Below are 25,475 nucleotides of genomic sequence, written 5' to 3'. Positions count from 1 at the left end.
ATATTTGTAATCTCTATAGGCATTGTGAATATGGCATTGCTGATACAATATGCTATATGGAAGACCAGAGTAAGATATACTCACACAAGTAATACAGTGAAATTATGTCAGGTATTTGCTAAACATGATTGTTATTTCTAGTTTCTGTTTTCTCAAATGTTTTGCACCTTATAGATGCTAGTGTATATTACTGGGCCTCCTTCACAAGGTGGAATTTGAGCTGAATCTTAAAGGAAGTCAGGGAAATTGTGAGGTGGGGGTGGGGTGGGGAAGAGAGAGAGCATTTCAAGCATGAGGGACAACCAGTGACAAGGCAAAGAGATAAGGGATGGAGTATCTTGCTCAAAGATTAGCAACTAGGCCAATGTAGGTGAATAATGATACTAAAAGTCAGATTGCAAAAAGTTTAGAAGCAAGTAAGAGAAATAGAGGCTCCTAAACTTTCTAAATGAATTTTGCTGAAAAGTTGAGGGTTAAAGATTGATAAATAGCATGGATGGTCAGATTAAATGAAGTGAAGAAAACAAATACATCATTCAATAACTGACTGTTTTGCTAAATAAATATATTGATGATTACCTGCATTTCTAAGCATACCATTCAATATCAACACCCACCATAAGCTATAAGATTTGTTTTACACAAAAGAAAAATTAAATCTGCCTGTTCTTACCCTATGAAAATCTTGTAATTTGGATTAAGAAGATGAATTGATTCAAATGTAACAATGAGATGGTATGACAAGGTAGGAGACAAGCAAAATGGTGATTGCCCATTTGAAGTGATTTTTCTATTTTCAGATCCTCTTTTAATAATTCATTCATGTTCTTAACATGTGAAATTCAAGGTTAGCTTTTAGCTTATAAAGAGGTAACTTCTTTTCCAATAATGTATGTTCAAAATAATAAACTTTTCATTAAAGCATGAAAAGTGGTCTCAGAATATCTATAATGATCTAAATGTGTTTATTTTTTTCTAGGATTACAATTTGGGTGGACTAAATACTGATATTTTATTTATGAAAAAGGAGACAGAAAAACTACTATTACAAAAATATTGGCATTAAAGGAAAGAAATGATTCAAGGAAAAAAATTGTGGCAAGCAAACGAATAGTCTTAAAAACATCAATTAAACTTAGTTTGATGAAAAAAATTATCAAGGCCATAGAAATTATGCAGATTTTCTTTATCTGAAAAATAAATCTCCCCAATAAATAAAAAGACAAATTTCTAAAAATCAGTGTTCAAAGAGATAATAGTTATAAGTGCTTAAGAAGTAGGACGTGATAAAAGATTAATATTTTAAGAAATAATCGGATAAAGTTGAAAGGCCAACATCAAAATCAGGAAGGAAGGAAGGAGGGAGGGAGGAAAGGAGGGAGGGAAGGAAGGAAGCAAGGAAGGAAGGAAGGGAGGGAGGGAGGGAGGGATAATAACAGACTCTACTTCGCAAAGTTGTTGTGAAGATCAAATGAGATAATGTATATAAAGAACTTAGCACAATACCTGGCACATAGTAGGTACTAAATGAATATTTTTTCCTTCCTTCCCTCCCTCCTTCCCTTCCTTCCTCCCTCCCTCCCTTCCTTCCTTCCTTCCTTCCTTCCTTCCTTCCTTCCTTCCTTCCTTCCTTCCTTCCTTCCTTCCTTCCTTCCCTCTTTTTCAGACTTAGATGTTGGTCTTTCAGCTTCATTTTATCTTCACAACAATCTTGAGAAGTAGTTTCTATTATTATCCTCATTTGACAATTGAGGAAACTGAGGCAGATAGACCTGCCTCTAAAACCAGTTTTTAAAGTGAACAATATCTTTTAGTAAACTTATCAATAAATTTTTACTTTCAAAGCTTACAATGCTATGAGATATAATGAGTGACTCAAGTTCTGTTTCTTGGGTTCATAGTTGGACTTCTGCCCTAGAAATTTAGTTGTAATCAAGTAAGGAGCACAGGAAATGAATGTGCCCATCAGGAAATCTCAAAAGAGAAAAGCAATATTTGGACAAGCAGAATCAAAACATTCCAGTGGACTACTGTTGAACCCTCAAAAGGGAAGTCTTAGAGGAAAAATACAATAGGAAACCATCAAAAATGATAGTTTAAGTGAATTATAGAAATAATTTTCTTTAATAAAAATTTTAAAAATAGGAAACTGTGATTCTAATGAAAATTGTGGATGGTAGACAAAGTCTGAAGCTTTATCTAAAACCATGGCCAAAATATTACAAAGTTCATCTATTTTATGAATATGATAGAATTTTTCTTTTCTTTTTGTTTATTTGCTACTCTCTAGTGCAATTAGAGTTGTTCACAAGTAGACTGGGATGCCTTGGGAAGTGTCTTAGTTTCGCCCCAATTGAACATCTTCACACAAAGGAATAGTGACCAAATTGCCAGAGATATTGTAGAGTATAGATTCAATAACCTTTAAAGTCTGCTATAAGGCTGTGATTCTATGAATTGTGAAGTACTGAATAAGGTAATATAAATAATTTAGAGTAAAGATTTGACCAGAGCTTAGTGTCCTTTAGATACTTGTACACTCAGACTTCCCATATATCTGCCCAATAACTTAATAACACAAGAAATGATCTAATAAGGTTAATGACCCATTGGGAAGGTAAAAGTAAACTTCTATTAATGAGGCATCTGAAACTCTCTTCTCAGTGTGTAATGAGGCATTTTTAAGTGAGTTTGAAGCCTTAAAAGCTGACTATCTTTAGAGGGGGGAAAATCTCCATACTTAAAACTGCATTCACAACATGATCCAAAATCCTAAGTGTTTTCTCTAAATGATTTCCTCTGGTTCCTTGCATTATGTTGAAAGCAAGTGGCTTTATAATTCCAATGGGGTCAAACACAAACTGTATGTGTGTGGGGGGGCATACATGAACATGTATACATGTTAGGGAGGAATAATTTTTTCAAGACAAATTCCCATTATAACATCTTTCTTCCATTTACAGTATTACCTCTAGCAAGTCACTTTATCTCTCTGAGTCTCAATTCCCTCATTCATAAAATGAAAGTGTTGGGTTAGATGACCTTTAAAATCCCTTCTTTTTCTAATATTCCTTGATTTCATATGATGTGGTTTTAAGATTTCTTACCATCCTGAGCAATAAAAGTATGAGGCAAAAGGTACCCTAGGTACTTTCATAGGGGAGTATGGGAAGGGTCAGGATTTCCTCCTCAGTATGACCAATCTCCTATCACATGCAGTTCCCATGCCCATCCTGTTGCTATGTCACTACAATCTTAGGCTCACCTCTCTCAAACGTCACAGGAGTGACAACTAGACCCTTCTCCTCCTACATTTGTACTCATGGTTATTCTGCCTTCTATGATTCCTCTCCTCTTTCCTAACTGTTTTCACTCCAAGTGAGAAAAAAAAAATAGTTACAACTTTATTACTCCCCTACCTCCCACCCCTGCATTGTCAAAGTCTCTCCTAAAGTATTGTGCTTAGAACTAGAATGTTGAGGTTTTAGGAAGAAAACAATATTGAAAATAATTTTTTTCTCTTAACAAGGCTGCAAGATATATTGTCTTTCATAGAAGTTAGTGGATAATTTGCTTTGTAAACAAATATAAAATGAGGCATCATAAATTAAGGATAAGCTGTTAATAAAAAAAAATTGTATAGTCCAAACATAAAAAAAAAGAACTAGACATATTACTCAGAGGCATCTAGATGGTCCAATGAATAGAGCACTAGACTAGGAGCCTGAAAGACCTGAGTTTAATCTAGCTTCATACCATGTGGTATGATCCTGGACAAGTCACTTAACCTTTGCCTGTTTGTTCCCTCAAGCATAAAATGAGGATAGTAATAACACCTGCCTCCCAGAGTTGTGAGGATAAAATGATATAATATCTATTAACCATTTTTGCAAACCTCAAAGCACTTTATAAATGCCAGTTATTATTGTGGTTATTATTAATTTTTTTATAATGACTCCATATACAGTTTGGCCACCACCCAGGATAGTGGGAATTGTCTCTTTTAATCTGCACAAGCCTTTTACTATATAAAAAAGACAGTTTAAGGTCTATTCAATAAAGTCTATCTATCTATCCATTCTTGGAGTGAAATAATGAAGAGAGAGTCAACTTCAAAATTAGGAGGACCTAGATTGAAGTTCTACCTCTGAAATATACTTTCTATATGACCTTGGACAAATCACTCAGCCTCCATGGGTATCATTCTAAGACTATAGATTACAAAGTCAAGTAAGATTCTGCATTGGGAAAGGAAATTTCCCCACTGGGAGTTCCTTACTCCAATGAAATCATAGTCTTAGTTTTTTTTTAAGTTTTCAAAGTTTGTTTTTTTTCTTTTTATGTGAACTGTTATTAAGACACTCCTCTCCTGTATACATGACAATTTTTTTTAAATGAAAAATAGGACATTATATTCATTACTGATAAATTACTGTTGATTTTGGTCCATCATTCTGAGTGAAGTCATCTTGAGTCCTGATTCTGTCATCCAGTATGTAATTCTTTCTCAGTTTTGTACCTTCTATGAATCTGATTGACATGCCTTCATTCTTTGCCTTCAGCCAAGTCATTGATAAAAACGTGGAAAAATTCAGGGACCAAGGACAGAGCCCTTGGTTTTAGAGGCTTTAGAGACCTCTCTCCAGTTTAACAATAATCCCTTAATCAGCATTCTTTGGGATAAAATTGTCACCCAGCCAGAAATCAACCTAACATTCTTAAGCAAAGAAAATTCCTACAGGTTCAATTTTCACAGAAGAGGAGTTTATAAATCCATTCTAGATGTCTCCTAGATATTATCAGAATGTAATCTTGGCAACTGAGTTTAAAAGCATTTCATTATCTAGATACTTAAAGCCTGAGGCTATCATTCAAAAACAAAGTAAACATCCCCATCTCTTTGTCATGCTAATTGTTTCTACAACATCTGCCAGATCAAAGCTCTCTACCCCTTCTATACCTCTACAATCTAAAAGTGGGCACCAATCTCTCTCATGACAAGCTAAAGGTTAAATTCTTTTCAACCAGCATCCAGGCAGCAACCAAAGGGCAACTAGCTCAGGAAAGAATGAAGTTGCTCCAGTAGAAAATCTTTAAGTTGCTGATGGTACTATTGACTCTAATGATCCCAAACTGTCTGCAATTTTATTGATTTTGTTTTTGAATGGAAGAGGGAATGATTACAGCTCTGGCTAAGATAGACAGAATGTGGGCAGATGCTGTTCCCATTTCTGCACACAGTTTCGCCAAGCCATTTTCCATCTTTCCTAACATAAAACAAAATGAAGACAAGTGTTATTGCTTATGCTACCAGCTACCCCAAAAGCAGTGGAGTTTATTGTGTACTCATTTCCTAGATAAAGTATTAAAACGACACTACCTAGATGAAAACACTCAGTGCTTCCAGAATGAAATTGATTTGCTGTTAAGATACCTTATAAAACACTCATAATTACCAAAACCACCATTGAAATGGCAATTTGAGTCCTTATATACAAATGCCATCCCTGTTACTCCTAATTCAGCAGAAACCTCACACAACATCCCGTGTTTAAGCATCTAAATACATGACTGTAGCAGCTTATGCTCTGTAGGGGCTCATTCCTCTAATGTGAGTCGTAAAGCTTCATTTCAAATATGGCAAGAAGAAAAGGCAAGTAAGCAAAAAGTAAATTAAATAAAGACAAGCAATGAAGTCTCCTCCAGTAGACAGTTCAAGGGATAAGTTAAAGAAACATAGGCCTACCTTGGGAGACTTTGGTGGATCCATGATATTTAGCTTGGGAGGAGCAAGAAAATCTGGTTTCCTTTCCATTATGGAGGGTTTTTTTGGGGGCCGAGGTGGTGGGTGTAAGGCTAGGTTTTCATACCTCCTCATCATGTAATACTGTTCTTCACTGATCTCTTCTATGGTGGTTCGGATTGGAAATGAATCAATGACATCAACTGTACCGCTAACCAATTGGACAGACATACCCAAGCGACTGACAGGAATCTCCCAGCTTTCACTGGGGTTAGTAAGGTCGCTGATGAGAAGATAAGAATCTGTGATCTCTTCCTCCAGCTGCAGGCCAGGTGTGGCAGCCAAAATGTCATCTTCAACAGAAAGGTCCCTCACAGAGACCTTGACATTGAAAGGCAAGCGAAACTGAGCACACAACTTGGAAAGTTGGTACTGCTTCTTGTCGTGAATCACTTCTATGAAGCTGCCTTCCATGTACAGAGGTAAAAGAACAGGCTCATAGGCCTGTTTGAGGATTTTTTCACAAGCCAGAACACCCACTTCCTTTTTGATCCCCTTACACAGAACTTCACTGGTCTGTGAGCGTTGAACTAAAAACTGGTCCCCCACAGACACAGATGACAATTCCTCATAAGGGGAATCAAAGCCTTTCGTGGCCACCACATGGAGCTGCTCTTTGTCACTCTTCACTATCTCCAGGTCATAGGCAGTAGGGAATTCCCGAGGTCTCCGCTTGAATTTACCTTTGTAGCTAGTTGGAATCAAGAAATGCCTTTTGGGGGAATCACTTCTGATCTCTGAAGCTAAGATCCTTGATGCCTGGTATTTTTTGTGGATGACAATGGTTTTTCCAGGTTGCAATAAGCCACTGGCCAATGGATTCCCTTGAGGTCCTTCTATCACTTCAACTGCCATTGGGAATTCCTTAGTAGTCTTTTCAAAAAGATCTTCAGTGGATAGGAGCTGAAGGAAACATTTAGTATCATAAGAGTCAGTTATGTCTTTAACTTCCACATCAAGGTCAGAGAGGATACGAACTATATCCTTCCGGACTGAAAAGAAAAAAAAAAAAGAAATTTTGTGCTTAAACTTGACCTAGTCACACTTTTTGGTAATGCTACATCATTATTAGAGTGCTTCCCAATACCATATACAAATTTGTTCTTTCACATATACATACAAATATACACATATATACACACACATGGATCTACACATACATACATGTATATGCATATGTGTATATATGTATATCCTGAATGCTATATAATTTTATTTCTTAACATGCATACCTATCTATATCATAGAATCATGGGTATAGATCTGGAAGGGAACTCAGAGGTCAAATAATTCAACCCCTCATTTTACAAATGAGAAAACTTGGTCTCAGGGAGCTTAAATAACTTGTCCAAAGCCACACAGATAATGATCATTAGTGGTGGGATTTGAATTCAGGTCCCCTGACTATAGAGGAAAACTCTCTTTTCATTATACCATTATATTTCCATTATGCCATTATTGATTTCCATATCAATATTTGTAGGACATATCCACTGATACTTTATAAAAACTAAAGCACTACCTGTGGAGTGAGAAGACCTGAGTAAAAATACCACCTCTGACAATGACTAAGTACAAAAACAATCTTGAACAAATCAATTAACCTTCCTGGGTCTCAGTTTCCTTAGGAAAGTAAGGGAGTTTGACCAAATGGCCTCTGAGATTCCTTGTAGCTCTAAATCCTATGTTCCTTTAGAAACAATAGTAAATAAAGCCCCCAAAACCCAAACAGACCCACCAGAAACTACTTTAAGATGAAGAGGATCATTGCAAAGTCCCACAGTATAAGCATTTAAATGCAGAAAAAGATTCCAGACAGACCTCAATTATATTTTCAATAGTTCACAGATACTCTGTCAATCTGCTGCTACTAAGATGACTTTGAATCATAGAATTTTGACATGAATATTGACAAGAAGGTCAAAAGAACAGGACTTTGTCCTCTGGAGTCAATTCCATTCTATATCCAATCATGGACTTGGTATGAACTTTCTTTTGCCATTTAGCACATATGGATTTGAGATTTCCCATGCATAAAATAGACTTGAATTAAATCAAGAAAGATCTAGGAAAAATGCTACCTCTCCATAACATAATAATAACATTGATGCTGTTTTACAATGATGACAACACAATTTCCCTATAATATGATAATAACAATATAATTATTTTCTAACTCAAATTTTAGTAATAAAGTTCTCTAACAAAGATAATGATACTGATTTGTCATCAGGGCATATACTTTGAGTTATTTTTCCAGTGCTGGTGAGAAACATACAGTGATCATCTAAAATGTCTCATCCAGATTCCTGTAACCACGGCACACCTCTGAGAAATTTTAAAGTTTAAAGCTAAAGGTTGTTGCCTTGCCACTGAGCAAGGCTAATATTGAAATCCTGATCTTGGCCTTATTCTCTCTGTGTTATAATGAAATGTACTAACTGGGCTAACATAGGGTGATCTCATTACTGCTATTAATCTGCTAAACAAAAGGTTGGGAGCCAAGAGAACCTGAACTGTAATGTCTTCCCAGGGCAGCTAGGTGGCACAGTATCTAGAGGGCCTACCCTGGAGTCAAGAACACTTAAATTTGGTCTCAGGCACTAACTGGCTATGTAACCCTGGGCAAGTCACTTAACCCTGCTTGCCTCAGTTTCCTCATCTGTAAAATTATCTGGAGAAGGAAATGGCAAACTACTCCAGTATGTTTGTCAAGAAAACCCCAAATGGGTTCATAAAGAGTTGAACATGACTGAAAAGTGATTGAAAAACAGCAAAAGCCCCCTCTCCATCAAAGTATTAACACTACATGTGGCTTACACTCCCAGGAAAATGAATGAAATGGTCAATATTTTGATAAGGCAAATTATATATATAATGTATACATATAATATGCACATAATACATTCACACACATATAATTTGCCTTATGCATATATATTATATATACACAGATATTTTATACACACACACATATATATGAACCAACTCATAGTCATAGACTTCAATTATCAAATATGTGCATATATGCATATATCTGTATATATGCATAGAATTGAAAATGATATGGATTTTATTGTTAACTAATTTAACTAATTTTCTTAGTTCAATAATTTTTTCTCTTGACTCACTGGAAGAAACATTTAATATCTCTTTGTAAGGCTTTAATTCACAGTTCCTGATTTCTATGTATTATCAAGTTATTTTTACCTAACTTTTAATTTTCCCTAGTCCTCTCTTTCCTACGAATATCTTAAAACTACTTCTTCCTCTGGTCTCCAACCCAGTCTAAACCAAAAACTACTTATTAAGAGGCTGCTATTGAAATTCACTATTAGGTATTGGGACAAAATGAAAAATTAGATGAATATCTATCTTTGTACTTGAGGAGCTTACAATCTACTCAGGAAAAATTTGCCTGGTTGGTTTGGAATTTACTTAAAGCTTTGTCACAAACTTTAATAAGTTTCAAACTACCTTTTTTGTAAGAATTGGGTTAAAAATTAGACCTATGATTTCACTAATTTGAGAAACTCCTAGATGGGGACACTCCCTTTATTAATGAAGGAAATATTACCTTTTCTGTAACTTAAAGTCTTACAGAGTATTACCTAAATACTTTGAAATTCAATGAAATGCCCAGTATCATATAGCCAGTATGTAACTTAATCCTGGTCATCCTAACCTAAGGCTAGCATTGTAGCCAATATGCCATGCTGCCTCTCAGATTCTTTCCTAACTTAAATGTTTTATAAGTCTTTGAGTACTATTTGAGAACCTATCCAAGAGATGAAAGATTCCAATGACTTAACATTAAAACAAAGGACCTTCTCTCTGACCTGCGTTGTCTGTAATCTCATGATCACAGATACATAGAATCTGAAAGATGAGTGGGATATTACCCACTGTAATTAAGCATCTTGGCATAATTGCTATACTTTATAGTTTTCTAAGTACATATCATCTCATTTGATCCTCCCAATAACACTTTAAAGCAAATAGGCCAAGGGGTATTACCTTTATTTTTCTTTAATCTAAGTACATTTAAAAAAAATTTTTCTCATTTAAATTTTATTTATTTTAGTTTTCAACACTCATTTCCGCAAGATTTTGAGTTCCAAATTTTCTCCCCATCTCTACTCTACTCCCATCCCAAAATGACATGCATACTGATTACTCCTTCCCCCATTCTGCCCTCTTTTCTATCCCCACCTATTTCACCCTTACCTCCTTTCCCCTTACTTTCTTGTAGGGTATGATGGATTTCTATCCCCCATTGTCTATATATCTTATTTCCCAATTTCATGTAGAAAGAGTTTTTTACCATTTTTTTAAAACTTTGAGTTCCAGATTCTCTCCCGTCTTCCTTCCTCACCCACCTCATTGAGAAGACAAGCAATTCAATATAGGTTATACATGCATAGTTATGCAAAACATTTCCATAGTAGTCATATTGTGAGAGACTAATTATATTTTCCTCCATCCTATCCTGCCCCCATTTATTCTGTTTTCTCCTTTGACCCTGCCCCTTTTCAAAACTGTTTGCTTTTGGTTACTCCCTCCCCAAGTCTGCCCTCCCTTCTATCCTCTTCCCCTCTTATACTCTTCTCCGCTATTTTCCTGTAGGGTAAAATACTCAGTTGAGGGTGTATGTTATTCCCTCCTTAAGCCAAATCCAATGAAAGTAAGGTTGACTTAACACCTTTCAGCTCCCTGCTCTTCCCCTCCATTGTAACAGCTTCTTCTTGCCTTTTTTTATGGGAGATAATTTATCCTATTCTCTATTTCCCTTTCACCTTCTCCCAATATATTCCTCTCTTACCTCTTAATTTTATTTTTTAGATATCATCCCTTTGTATTCAACTTACCCTGTGATCTCTGTCTATATATACATATACACAAATACACACCCGTAGACATACATACATACACACAGATATATACATATATTCCCTTCAACAATCCTAATACTGAAAAAAGTCTCATGAGTTACAAATATTGTTTTTCCATGTAGGAATCCAAACAGATCAACTTTAATAAGTTCCTTATGATTTCTCTTTCCTGTTTACCTTTGTAACTCTTGATTCTTGTATTTGAAAGTCAAATTTTCTATTCGGCTTTGATCTTTTCATCAAGAATGCTTGAAAGTCCTCTATTTCTTTGAATTTCCATATTTTCCTCTGGAATATTATATTCAGTTTTGCTGGGTATGTGATTGTTGGTTTTAATCCTAGCTCCTTTGACCTCTGGAATATCGTATTCCAAGTCCTTCAAACCCTTAATGTAGAATCTGCTAGATCTTGTGTTATCCTGATTTGTTTTTCCACAATACTCAAATTATTTCTTCCTGACAGCTTGCAGTATTTTCTCCTTGACCTGTGAACTCTAGAATTTGGCTATAATATTCCTAGGAGTTTTCTTTTTGGGATCTTTTTCAAGAGGTTATAGGTGAATTCTTTCAATTTCTATTTTACCCTCTGGTTCTAGAATATCAGGGAAGTTTTCCTTGATAATTTCTTGAAAAATGATGTTTAGGCTCTTTTTTTGATCATGATTTTCAGGTAGTCCAATAATTTTTAAGTTATCTCTCCTGAATCTATTTTTTAGGTCAGTTATTTTTCCAAAGAGATATTTTACATTATCTTCTATTTTTTCATTCTTTGTATCTGTTATATAATATCTTGATTTCTCATCAAATCATTAGCTTCCATTTGCTCCATTCTAATTCTGAAGGAACTCTTTTCTTCAGTGAACTTTTGGACTTCCTTTCCCATTTGGCCAATTCTTCTTTTTAAGGCATTCTCCTCATCGGCTTTTTGGACCCTTTTGACATTTGAGTTAGTCTATTTTTTAAGGTGTTATTTTCTTCAGTATTTTTTTGGATCTCCTTTAGCAAGCTGTTGACTCATTGTTCATGATTTTCTTGCATCACTCTCATTTCTCTTCACATTTTTTCCTCTAATTCTCTTGATTTTCAAAATCCTTCTTGAGCTCCTCCATGGCCTGCAACCAATTCATATTTTTCTTGGAGTCTTTTCATGCAGGAATTTTGACCTTGCTTTCTCCTGGTTTTATGTTTTCATCTTCTTTGTCACCAAAGGATGATTCTATAGTCTTATTTCTCGTTCTCTGTTTTTCATCTTGCCAGCCAATTACTTGACTTTTAAGCTCTTTGCCATGGTAGGACTCTGCTTTCAGAGTGGAGAGTACTGTGTCCCAGATTTCTGGGGTTTTGCACAGCTGTTGTAAGAGCTACTTCTAGGCCCCTGTCTCAGAACAGTAAGGAGGATTCCTTCTCCACAGCCAGCACAAGCTCTGCCACACCAGTGCTCCTCCTCACCCTAGATTGTGACCCAGATCCAAGCAGGGCAAAGCAAGAGAATCCTGCCTCAGTGACAGTGAAGAGATTCCTACAATTGCCCTCTGATCAGCTGCTTGGTCCCCCCACCATCTCTGGGCCTAGAGCTCCAGAGGCAGCTCCCTTGCTGCTGCAGCCAGTTCCCTGCTACCTCTGCCCCCTCAGGGGCTGAGGCCAGATCTTTCTCTTTTCTCACCCAGGTCCAACAGTTTCCCCACTGATCATTTACTTTCTCTTTGCCATTTATGGGTTGAGAAGTCTGGAAGTTGCCACAGCTGCCAGTGATTCAGTCCTCTCAGGTCTGCTCTGGCTGATCTGTGCTACTGGTCTTTGCTGGTGCGGCCCATGTGGGACTGCACTCTGCTTCCAGTCCGGTGCAATAGACCCTTCCTTTTGGCTTTCCAGGATGACTTTAGCTGGAGGTGTATTTCATTCTACAAGTTTGTGGGTTCTATAGCTCTAAAATTTTCTTAGAGTCATTTTTTACAGGCATTAGAGGTGGTTGGGGTGCAAACTCAAGCAAGTTCCTGTTTTTACCTGTCCTTATTTTTTAGATGAAGAAACCAGGCCTCAGAGAAACAAGGTGGTTTGCCTAAATTCACAGAGCTAAAAATAGAAGAACTAGCCCTTTAGCAGGTCTCTTGCTTTCAAGTCCCATGTTCTTTGCACTTCCTTATACTGCCTCAGAAGTTATCTAATCCAGTCTACTATCCAACTCATTAATCTCTTCTATAGCAAGGAGGTCAAATCAGTCTATACTTAAAGAAACAGTTCAGGTTATTCACTGGAAGGTCAGATACTAAGAACTGAATTTTAATACTTTGGCCACATAATAAAGGGACAAGACTCATTGGAAAAGACCTTCATGTTGGAAAAGACTGAAGTCAAAAGGAAAAGGGAACAGTAGAGAATGAGATGGGTAGATAGTATCATGGAAACAATGAACATAAACTTGGACAGACTTGGAGAGATAACGGAGGATAGAAGGGCCTGGTGTGCTATGATCAGACACAACTGAACAACAAAAAAATGACATCCTGACAAATGATCATCTGGCCTTTGCTTAAATATGTCTAGTCTAGGCATTCTTAACTTTTTTTTTTGTCATGGACCCCTTTGGCAATCTGATGAAGCCTACTGACCTCTTCTCAGAATAATTTTTATAATATAATAATAATTATAATAAAACACCCAACATTGAATTACAAAGAAAATCAATTGTACTAAATTGTTACTAAGGGTGTTAAGAAGGTTCTAAGGATGTATGTTTTTCTTGTCCAAGCTCATAGACCCCCTGAAATCTATCCAAGAGCCTTTAGGGGGTCTGTGGACCTTAGATTAAGAATTCCTGAATTAGTGGATGCTAACAAGGAATTAGTATTTCACAAGTTATCTAGCTCTGGTTATAAACTTACTTGTTGCAGTGAACTGAATTCTTCCTCAATTTAGCTTTCAGTTGCTAGTACAAGACCTACCCTCTGGTTTCAACTCAACCTACTAAGCTACTTGGTATTTGTGTGGCCTTATGAAAATTGCTTTATCTCTTTAGGTCTTAATTCCTTCATTATGAAATCATGAAATGGAGAAGTTTTGAGTACTGTGGATAAGTTCCCTTACCTTGGTAGTGTACTTTCCAGGGATGTACACCTTGATAATGAGGTTGATTCACACATTGGCAGAGTTACCTCAGTGTTTGGGAGTCTCAGAAGGAAAGTATGGGAGAGAAGAGGTATTAGACTAACTACCAAACTGACGGTCTATAGAACCATGTTGCTGACCTCATTGTTGTATGCCTGTGAAACCTGGAAAGTCTACTAGCGCAATGCCAGGAAACTGAATCCCTTCCATCTGAATTGTCTTGGAAAGATTTTGTAGATCACTTGGCAGAATAAAGTACCAGACACTGAGTTCCTTTCTCAAACTGAACTTCCAAGCATTCAAACTCTACTGCAGAGAGTGAAAATTGGATGGGCTGGCCACATTGTTTGAATGCCAAATGTACACTTGCCAAAAAGACTGGTTTATGGAGAATTCACAGAGTGCAAGTGTTCACATGGTGGTGAGAAGCAATACAATGACACTCTCAAGGTCTGTCTTAAGACTTTGGAATGGATTATGTGACATGGGAGACACTGGCACAGGACGGCCCAGCATGGTGTGCCCATATCAGAGAAGGTGCTGTGCTCTATGAGCAAAGCAGAATTGAAAGAGCTCAAAGGAAATGCAGGATGCACAAATTTGGAGAATCCACCCCAAATGTTCATACAGACTATTTATGCCCAACCTGTGGTAGAGCATTCTGAGCTTAAATTGATCAGACACATTGAAACTTGACTCTAACATAGTGATGTCATTTTGGTCCTCTTTGAGAATGAAGGAAAACAACCAAATCAAGGGATTATAATAAATAAATAGTAATGCCTTTTCTAATTCTAAATAGTAGGATGCTGAATAAGTCCTTCACTATTAATAGCAGTTGTCATATCTACGTCCCCTTTTTGTCATCTCTTTTCTCTAGACCAAATAATTCTAGTTCTTTCCCCTATTCTTTTCATGAGGTATTTCCATGTCTATATCAGTACAGAATGGATTCTTGTGATCTGAAGGTTATACTTCTATTGGGCACTTGAAGATCACATTAGCTTTTGTTAATAGTTGCATCAAGCTATTAACACTTATCAAGGTTATAGCCATCTAATACCATCAGGTATTATTTCATATGAACATCAATAAGACCCCAAATTTATATTTGTATAATTAAATCTAAAATCTAAATGCTGCACATTTATACTAGCTAAATTTCATTTCACTGATTTCTCTCCAACATTCCAGTATACCATGATCATTTCCAATTTTTATTCTGTCATCTATTATATTAACTTTCTTTCTCTGCTTTGGGTCATCCTTGAATCTGATAAGCACATCTATTAAATCTTTATCCTAGTCAACAATAAAAATATTGAATAGGACAGTGTCACGGATAGTATTTTCAGTCACTCCCTTTTTACCTTGGTCTAACATTTGTTTATAGTTGCTTGAAAGTCAAATATCATTTAGTTCACTTCCTACCACATTAACAAGGGTATCTAAAAGGCTTAATTCAAATGTTTTGCTAAAAGTATACTGTTTCTGACATTCTTTGGATCTACTATAGTTTGTATCCTATAAAATGAGAAAATGATACCATTTCAATATGACTTGTTCTTAGTGAACCCATACTGGTTTCTAATAATTAATAGTTTTTTCTAAGTCCTAAAGAACTATCATTAATATAGCAATTATTTGTGAGTAAAGCAGTTCTAGAATTTTGTCAGAGTTTGATGTCTGGATAAAATATTTCAAAATTTCAGTCCTTTCTGTTTCAGAAATCAGTATATTTTGTCTGTTCTGATATTCACAAACTCTCCAATTCCCCATGACTTTTAAAGATTACTATCAGTGGTTCTGAGTTCACACCTACAATATCTTTCAGTACACTGGAATTCAATTTTAAGGCAGACTTAAGGTAGCTAAGTGCTCTCTGCCTACCTTTGCATTTCGGGGGGGCTTCAATTCCCTGTACACAGATACTTATTCCATTGTTTTTGATATGAAAACAATTGTCCCTTTTGGAAAAGAAAGAAAATAGGAAATGCATAGTTGCATGTTCTTTTGGTCAACAATTTACATTAAACTACCTACCGCAAACAAGGGGACAATTGCTTCAGTCCTTCTCTTTATCTAAAAATAGCTTTAAAAAATTATTTTTGTTGTCCTTAGTATTCTTTTCTTGAGCTTGAACTTAACTATAGGTAGTTTTTATTCTTCTATGTGTTCCCCTTGGTGAAGGAGGAAGAAAGCATCAAAGCATAATAAGGCTTTCATAATAATGATCGATGATATTTATGAATTACTTCATAGTTTATAGAATATTTTATAAACTTTCTCATTTTTTTAATCCTCGAAGCAGAACAAGTATAATTATCCTCATTTTGCATATAGAGAAATTGACACTCATATAAGAAATATCAGGGGTGAAATTTAAATGCAGATCACTACTGAGCTCAAGTCCAATACTTTCTCCACTTTTATACTGCCTTTTATACTTGGCCATTCATACACAAATGCTCTCTTGGTGATTCTATTACTCTGAAATACTTGGAACACTCAATCTCTGGAAAATCACACTTGTAATTTCTCCAGAGGATAACAGAAAGATATACAGGTGTCAAAATTAGGTTAAAGTGTATTTCTAATAATAATGTATTTGCAAGAACTGGTATAAAAGACATCTTTAGGGAAATGCATGACTAGAAGGAGCGAGGGATAACATATGGACAGCCCAAATACTACATCAACTAGTATATTAAAAATGTAAAGAACAATCAATCAAAGCATATTTATTAAGCACCAGGCACAAGTCCAAAAAGTGAAGTATATATCCAGTACATTGGCAGGTTTTTTGTGCAGGATCTATTGGAGAATAGGGACAAGAATTACACAGGATGAGAAGCTGTGAGTTGGGATCTGAGCAGAAAAAGCTTACCCATTTCATTGAGATCATAGATAAATACAGTAAAAAATACAAAAGAGATAGTTTTAGGAAAAATGTAAAGGCAGCTGACTCAAGGAAGGGGGAAAAATGTTGAGTCACAAGCAACAACAGGTTCTTCAAATCATTTAACTTGTGGTAAATAAACTTAGTTCTAAGATATCTTCAGGTCACCTATCGGTCCTTTTAGCTATTGTATCAGCAATGCCATATTCACAATGCCTATGGAGATTACAGATATGCTGATATAATCATCCATCACAAAATACATCATGCTTGCCATATGGGGGAATAAACTAGAAAATTTATTAAGATACCAAAAGACTGAGTCCCAAAACCAGAAAGTGAAAGCCATCAGAGTAGTTATGATATTGGCACAGGTAGAAAAAGTAGAAAGCACCCACATTTTCAAGCCTTTAAAACAGAACAGGCTACCTCAGGCAAAGGTCCTCCTCTCCCCACTCACAGCAACCAACCAGCGTCCGGGAAGCGCGCTCCCAGCAGCTCCGGCCCCTGGCAGTCCTCAACAGGAGTCCTTAGCAGAAATTCTGGCTAACTCAAAAAGGGCTTTGCGCTGCCACTGCCTCTGTTGCTGCTGCCGCCGTCGCCACCGCCACTGCTAGCCACCACAGGAACTCTAGCTTGGCTTCCACTTCCTCTTGCTCCGCCCCTTCCTGCCACGTCAGCAAGTACAATGGGGCATGGAAGATCTTTAAATCCCATAACCCTTACAGCTATACATGAGCATCTAATAAATAATTATTTATGATTTCAAAATGATGGACAAAAAGAAGGAAAAAAACAACTCCAAACAAGAGGTGAGTTCCCGTGATTTTTCCACAAATGTATTTCCTTTGTAAACTATGTAAACCTCTTGCCATGCTTCAGGCTTAATAAATTTCCTGTCTGGGTAGTTATGGATTTTGTTTAGTAAGAATTTTGTTCAGTAAGAATATTTTTGGTCCAAGATTAAGAGAGAGGTGGGAAATTGGGAAAGAATTTTTACAACCTATGTCTCTGACAAAGTACTCATTTCTAAAATATACAGAAAATTGAGTCAAATTTTTAAGAATAAAAGTCATTCCACAATTGATAAATTGTCAAAGGATATGAACAGGTGATTTTCAGAGAAAGAAATTAAAGATATCTATAAGCACATGAAGAAATGCTCTAAATCACTATTGATTAGAGAAATGCAAATCAAAACAACTCTGAGGTACCAGATCTCACCAGTCAGATTGGCTAAGATGACAAAACAGGAAAATGATAAATGCTGGAAAGGATGTGGGCAAAGTGGAACACTAATGCATTACAGGGGGAGTTGTGAACTGATCCAGCCTTTCTGGAGAGCAATCTGGAATTATGCCCAAAGTGCTATAAATAATTTCATATCCTTTGACCCAGCAATACCACTCCTAGGGTTATATCCCAAAGAGATCATAGAAGTGGGAGGAAGACCCATATATACAAAAAGGGTTATAGCAGCTCTTTTTGTGGTGGCAAAGAATTGGAAATTAAGGGGGTGCCCATCAATTGGGAATGGCTTAACAAGTTGTGGTATATGCATGTTATGGAATCCTATTGTGCTATAAGAAACAAGGAGCAGATGTACTTCATATTTACCTGGAGAGGCTTATATGAACTGATGCTGAGTGAGAAGAGTAGAACCAGGAGAAATTTGTACACAATTACAGATACAACGTATGTGTGATGACCAACTTTGATAGACTGGACTCTTCTCAGCAATGCAGTGATATAAGTCAATCCCAAAAGACTCATGATGGAGAGAAATGTGTGCATCCAGAGAAAGAACTAGAAAGAACTGAGTTTATATCCAGATGGAAGCAAAATACCTAATCTTTTTCCTTTTCTTATTTGGCTTTATGTCCTCTTTACCATTTTTCATTCCATCTGATACAATCAGTCTTTATAACCTGACTAATGTATAATGTGAAAGTATTTACAGATCCTATACTTGACTGTATACCGCCATGAGGGGGGAGGGGAGGGAGGGAAACAAAATGTGAAACTCAAGGAATAGTGGAATTGGATCTTATAAACTAAAAGTAAACAAACAAATTAATAAATAAAAAGAATATTTTGGGGGGCGGCTAGGTGGTGCAGTGAATAGAGTACCTGCCCTGGAGCCAGGAGGACCTGAGTTCAAATTCGGCTTCAGACACTTAATACTTACTAGCCACGTGACCTTGGGCAAGTCACTTAACCCCAACTGCTCTACCTTCCCCCATCCAAAAGGCAAAAAAAAGAATATTTTTGGATTGAAAGTGGAACTTAGAGTCTTGCAATCCATAAACTACCTCTGGTATTAACTATGTCACTTTTATCTTTCTGGGCTTCAGTTTACTCATCTTTAAGATGGGCATAACAATATCTGTAGTCCTACCCCACAGTGAGGGTCAAGCAAGATAATGAACACAAAGTACTTTCCAAACATTAAAAACATTAAAAATGTAATACAAATAAAAGTTATTTTCATTTTTAATTTTGAAAACAGATTCCAGGCTTAAAAAGGATTTCCATTCCACTTGACAAAGTAGATAAAGTCCTTTAATTTCCTCTTTTAAAAAAAATGTGAAATCATCCCAATGACTTTACTCCTTCTATGTTAGGGACATTTATTTTCCCACTTAAACCTCCAAATGTCTCAGATTTCCAAATTTTCCTTTGTAATACCTTAAGATCTTAGGGTGAGTCTTTGGACACTAGCCTGAATTATCTAGGTATCAAGGAAAGATTTTTTTAGCCAATGTAGCATCTGAAAATGTTCTCAACAAAGAAAACATTTAAGTCTAAAATATCTTGGTAATTTGTTGTTTGAAAAATCTGTTTGGAGTTTTATGTTTATGATCACGATTGTAAATTGATTTCCCATTCTGGTCTTTCTTCTAAGACTTGGAGGTTTGGTTAAGCTGCTTATCCTCATTCAGTAATCCAGTGTCTTCTCCCTACAGTCCCCTAAAAGTATAGGACTACAAATCCTGGGAGAATCTTTCTTTTTTAATTCTTGGAGGCAAGAAATTAATTTTCTTATGCCTTCTTATTCCTAAGATACTTTTATAACTTAACTTACATCGAGTGTTGCAGTTTCTCTCAACCTCCAGTTCCTTCAGTTTTTAAATAAATCATTTATTATGTCTTTTCAATACTCCCATTTGAAGAGTTCACTTTTTTTTATCATTTCTTCAATTCTTACCCACTCAAAAATAGTTTTATAAAACCCATCTCCATTTTTTAATTGCTCTGTGAATTTTACTGGCCAGGCATACCAGTTACATTTCACTTCTCTTTTTATATTGATTCATCAGTCCCATTCATAATTGCTGAGTTCTAGATTCTTCTTACATCTTCATTTGAAATTCATGGGGCATTTGCTCATGAACACATCTACTTAGTCTTAATTTTTTTTTAGGAACAACTTATATCTTCTAGTTTCTCTTAGTTTGAGATTTATCTCAGTTTGAGAAAGGCGAATATATTTTAAATATCCTAGATATTATTCCCATCATATCTTCTGTTTTCATTATTATTAAACTAAGTATGGTTCATTCTCTAGCTCCTCTAGAGAGAGAACCAACCCATAACCCAAATTTAGGAATTGGTAGTTGTTCAAAAATAATGTAATTGTGTTCAACACCTAACAAGGTGAACATGAATTTTTCATGCTAGGCTCCAGATATAAAGGAGAAAGGGACCTCAAAGGTCATTCAATCTGATCACTTTATTTTATCTCTAAGGACCAGAGATTTGAAGTAATTTACTCACAATCACACAGGTAGTAAGCAGCATAGTAGATAATCAAACCTGGCTCATCTGTCTTCAAGTCCATTACTTTTTCCGCCGTACCAAAGAATTCTGCTATCTTTCAAATGAGATCAAGTGATATATTTGCAAAGCATTTAACATAGTGCCATGCACATGGTAGGCATTTAATAAATGTTTCTTTTTATTTCTGTTCTTATTTCATCAGAGTTGTGAAAACTGTAAAATTGACATAATTTTTAACTTACCACCCTCACACAGTGGAGGACAGTTAATGGGGTATTCTTTGGCAATGTTAAAGACTGATAGTAAAAAACAATGTGTTGAGTTGGCTAGAAATTCAACGGCACCATCTACAAATTCAAGCAATTGTATTAATTATATGATGAGCACTGTACTAAGTCATGGGGCAGACAATTAAATAAAACAAAATTCTTACCCTCGTTACAAGTCAAGTAACTAGACAATTAGTCAACAAACATTTAATAAGTGCCTACTATGTGCCAGGAACTGGGTGATACAAACAAAGGAAAAGGGAAAGAGAGGAATCCAGTTTGTCTACAACATAAAAATTATGTGAGAGAATGGCTCAAGTTTAGAATGATAGTTGGCAGTTCATCTGGAGAGGGCTTGGATTGCCAAGCAAAATAATTTGGACTTCACTTAGTAGGCAAGAGAAGCTCATATAAAGTTTACTGACATCAATCAATCAATCAATCAATCCATACGCATTTATTAAGCACCTCTTATGTATCAGGTGCTAAGTAATGGAGATACAAAGACAAAAATGAAACAATTACTGTCCTCAACAGCTTATATTCTAGGACATGACCAAATGTATGAACGTGGAAGATCGATCTCCTTGATGTATGAAAAATGGGTTGAAGGGGAAGGGAAAGAGAGAAAAGAAGAAGCACCTCTTAGAAAGCTGTATTAAGTAGTGAGCAATGATGAAGGCTTATACTAGAATAATGGCAATGAAAGTAAAAAGGGGGGTGTGTGACATATTTCAGAGAATGGAAAGCATAACCTCTTTTGTTTACTGTTTGGTACATATAAAAGAAATAAGCTTGCAATGTAAAGAGATGGGTCAGAGATTAGAGATGCAGACTAAATTACCCATTCTTTCTGAAAGTCATCAGCATAAGTCAGAATGTCCACTATAATGATATTGGGGGGAAAACAACAACAAATGACTAGTGATATTCCCTGCACCTGTTAGAAGAAGGAACAAAGAAAGGGATGATTTTGATGCCCCAAAATGGGGGTGGGGTGGGGGTGAGGAAGGAAGAGCAAGAGATTCCTCAAAATTGTTCTTTTTGCAAATACATCATTTTGCAAATGTAATTCTGGAAATGGTATTTCAGGCATGGCAAGGAAGAAAGCCATAAATGAATGAAAAGGCATTTGTTAAGTACTTATCATGTAGCAAGCACTGTGCCAAGTGCTGGGGAAACAATTAGGAAAATTAAGACAATCCCTACTCTTATGAAGCTCGCTATCTAATTGGGGGAAATGAAGCATAAAAGAAAGTTCAGCTGCAGGGTAGATGGGAAGCCCAGAAGTCCTAAGGGCTCATCATTGTAGTAGATGGCAAAGTCCAGAGGTCTTAGGTTATAAGCCATAAAATAAACTTATTACATGAAGAATCATCTCTTAAAGCAAACAGATCTCAAAGGGCCTATTAATAATTATGGAATCAGGTCTCAAAATGATACTTTCATAAGGGTTGCAGAAATTAATGAAATTAAGATTTTTTGTTTTTCAGTCTTTAATGACACATGGATCCAGTGCAAAGAAATTTATGTTCATCAACCACTTTGGCAATATTTCACTTTTATGCCACCTAAATTAACTGAAGTAGGAGACATGATGATACACTTGAGAGAAGGCTGACCTTGGAGTCCGGAAGTCTTCTTATTATGCCAGGCAACTCTCTAAAACTACAGATTTCAAGGAAGTTGTTGAGTCATATAGGTGAACAGCTTCCACACTGAGAGTTCCCTATGTGCATGAAATCATAGGTCTGGATCAACAAATAAGGAAATGAAGTAAAGTAGTGACCTAACATCAGTTACTTATTTAGTATAAAATACTAATTACAGTCAATATACTTGAGATCCCGCTGTCCTCCATTAACTTATATTTTAGTTCATATTTAGTATTCATAGTTAATTTATGGATTTCCATCTAACTCACTTAGCTCTTGATCTATTTCAATCCACTATAGGAGAAAACTGTGAGAGTTTCTATTGTCCCCTCTGTTCCCCAGGTAATCTAAATGAGGTCTCTCATGCACTCAACTTTCCTGGAATTCAGAAGACAAAATAAATTGTAATACTAACCATCCACTGTATATATCCTGTACTTTCATACCATTTCTGATGTTAGATACTCTAATCACCCCTTTCATTTAGTCGAAATCTTGCTCATCTGTCAGTGCTCATCTCACATGCCACCTCCTCTATGAACCCTGCCTTGATTCCTCTAGCCCTTACTGACATTCCTTTTCATTTAAACTCCTATCACCTTGTATATTCATCATGTTTTAATCTGTATAATAATTGTTCCTGTACAACTTTATCTCCCCTATTGGAATTTCAGTCCCTCGAGGGTAGAGGCCACATGTTGTTAATTGTTTTTGTATCTTTCCCAGGGCATAGTTCTTGTTAAATAAATATTTATTGAATGCTGTTGAACAAAGTTCTGAAGCCTGAAGTCTGCCTGGTGCTCAGAGAAAGAAAAGACACGTTCACATTTTATCCATGAGTTCAATTTCATTTGCAATCTTTGGTTTGAGGGGGTAGATGTAATGGAGAAAAAAATTAACTGGAGTGGTAGTGTGGCATGATACTCAACTTCGAATTAACAAGACCTAGATTCAAATCCTGTCTCTGATATTTACTGGCTGTGTGATCATGGACAAGTCACTTAAATTCTCTGAACCTCACTTTTCTCATCTGTAAAATGAGCTAAATGGACTTTAAAGTCCCTTGGTTCTCTAGAGAAATAATCTTAAACTCAATGAAAGAGAATGAAGATACAATAATATTAAGATTTTAAAGGAGAGTAAAGGGGAGGAGGATAGAATGAGGAGGGGAAAAATACTCCCTTAGCTTCAAGCTGGAGTAAGTATAACATAAGACTCATATCTTATACTGTCACAATACCTACATTACTAGAGAATTGATGTCCTGAATTATTACACTGTAAAACCTCGAATCAAAGGAAAATTGGAAAATGCTCCCAATCCTGTATTTACTAAGGCAGGAAAGGAGATTATTTATTTTATTAATATTTTCAATAAGACAAAAGAGGCCACTTTGCATCAGGTGGTGAGCTAGATTAGTTGGTCTTTAAGGATTCTTCTAAGGGGAGGCTAGGTGGTGCAGTGCATAGAGCCCAGGTCCTGGTGTCAGGAGAACCTGAGTTCAAATCTGGCCTCAGACACTTAACACTTGCTAGCTGTGTGACCTTGGGAAAGCCACTTAACACCAATGGCCCTACAAAAAGCAAAAAAAAAAAAAAAGAGAGAGAGAGAGAGAATTCTTCTAATTCAACTATTCTATCACTGTCAACCCTCAACTCAATTAACCAAATTACCTCATTCTTTTGGTAGGCAAAATTTTACTATAATTTCAGAATCCTCTCATGCTAAATAATAAGCTCTTGTATGAAATCCTGTTTTTGTCTGAGGCAAATTCATACTTTCCTAAAATATAACCCTTTTCAAATAGATTTCTTATCATCTATTCCAGCTGAATAATTGTAGGTATGTAATATTTTTGACACTCTCACAGTTTAAAACCTCCAGAAAATGTCCTCACCAATTATTTTATATTTTTCAAAAAATTTTCAATAATATTCAAGAAATCCTCAAAAAGTTTATGCAAGAGCAAATTAAGAATGATCAGTTTAAAAATGCTAAGAGGCTTCTTTCCCCAAAAAGAATCTATCCTATCCACATAACAGACCCTGTAGTTCAACTATTAGAGTCATTCCTTTCAGATAAGCAAGGTTTCCTCCAGTCAGTTCTCTTTTGAACTGACTCCTTGAAATTGTGACTAATAATAACTTAGGATAACTTATTTCATCAGAATATTTTTCTTGAAGACAAGAAGTATCAAGACCAGTATGAAAACATTAGAAGTCTTGAGGATAGATAGAAGACACTGATGTAGGAAATGGGCATATAAAAAGACACTGAAGGGTATCAAAGAAACTTTGTACCTACGGTAGACATGGTGATATGCTAAGTAACACAGAAGATTAAAAAGATGAGTAAGTCGCAGTCCTACTTTTTTTTCCCATTTTTCAAATGCTTTATTAACTTCTGATTTACATCATTCATTTCTGCCAGATTTTAAATTACAAATTTTCTCCCCGTTTTTTCCCTACCCACCACCCTAAAATAGCAGTCCCATAGGATATCCCCTCCTCCAATCTGCTCTCTCCCATATTTTCTCCCATACTCCTTTCTACTTTTCCAGTAGGGCATGGTGGATCTCTATGCCCCAGTGCCTGTATATCTTATGATATATCTTATGTATATATGAGTTTGACCTTGAAGGACAGGTAGAATTTCTCAAGTAGGATGGAGTTGAATTATGAAGCGTTAGGCATTATAGGTAGAGAGATGAACCAAAACCATAGTTAGGATAATGGAGGATTTTGTTCAGAAAACAATGTATAATCTGGTTTGGTCAGAATACTGGGATATAGGTGAAGATAGAAATTATTCAATCAAGAAACCTATTTTAAGTACCTTCTGAGTTCTAGCAACTGCTCTCCTTGAGAATGTAAGTATCTTGAGCATACAGGTTTTCATTTTTTTGTATTAATATCCTTAGCACTTAGCCCACTGACTGACATATAGTGGATGTTTACAACAACAAGCATTTATATGGCCCATTAACATCTGCAAAATATTTGAGAAATAAAGGGTAGTTCCCCAAAGTCTGCACTAAGGCTTTCAGGCAGGAGTGTGTAGATAAGTTTTTAAT

General features: G+C 36.0%; 1 protein-coding gene across 1 annotated transcript in view; it reads right to left on the bottom strand.

Moving 5' to 3' along the window:
• Window positions 1–25,475, bottom strand: part of THEMIS (thymocyte selection associated) — a 199,865-nt gene that overhangs the window by 99,266 nt on the left and 75,124 nt on the right. The window contains exon 4 of the mRNA XM_069077277.1: window positions 5,747–6,795. Within this exon, the coding sequence (XP_068933378.1) occupies window positions 5,747–6,795 (1,049 nt within the window). The remainder of the gene's footprint in view (window positions 1–5,746; window positions 6,796–25,475) is intronic.

The sequence above is a fragment of the Petaurus breviceps genome, unplaced genomic scaffold (assembly GCF_028583685.1).
Source record: "Petaurus breviceps papuanus isolate PSGF00001 unplaced genomic scaffold, PetGlider_PUasm1.0 90977, whole genome shotgun sequence".
In the NCBI taxonomy this organism is placed as follows: Eukaryota; Metazoa; Chordata; class Mammalia; order Diprotodontia; family Petauridae; genus Petaurus; species Petaurus breviceps.
The sequence above is the reverse complement of the archived record's forward strand: the minus strand, read 5'-3'. Positions and strand labels throughout refer to the sequence as shown.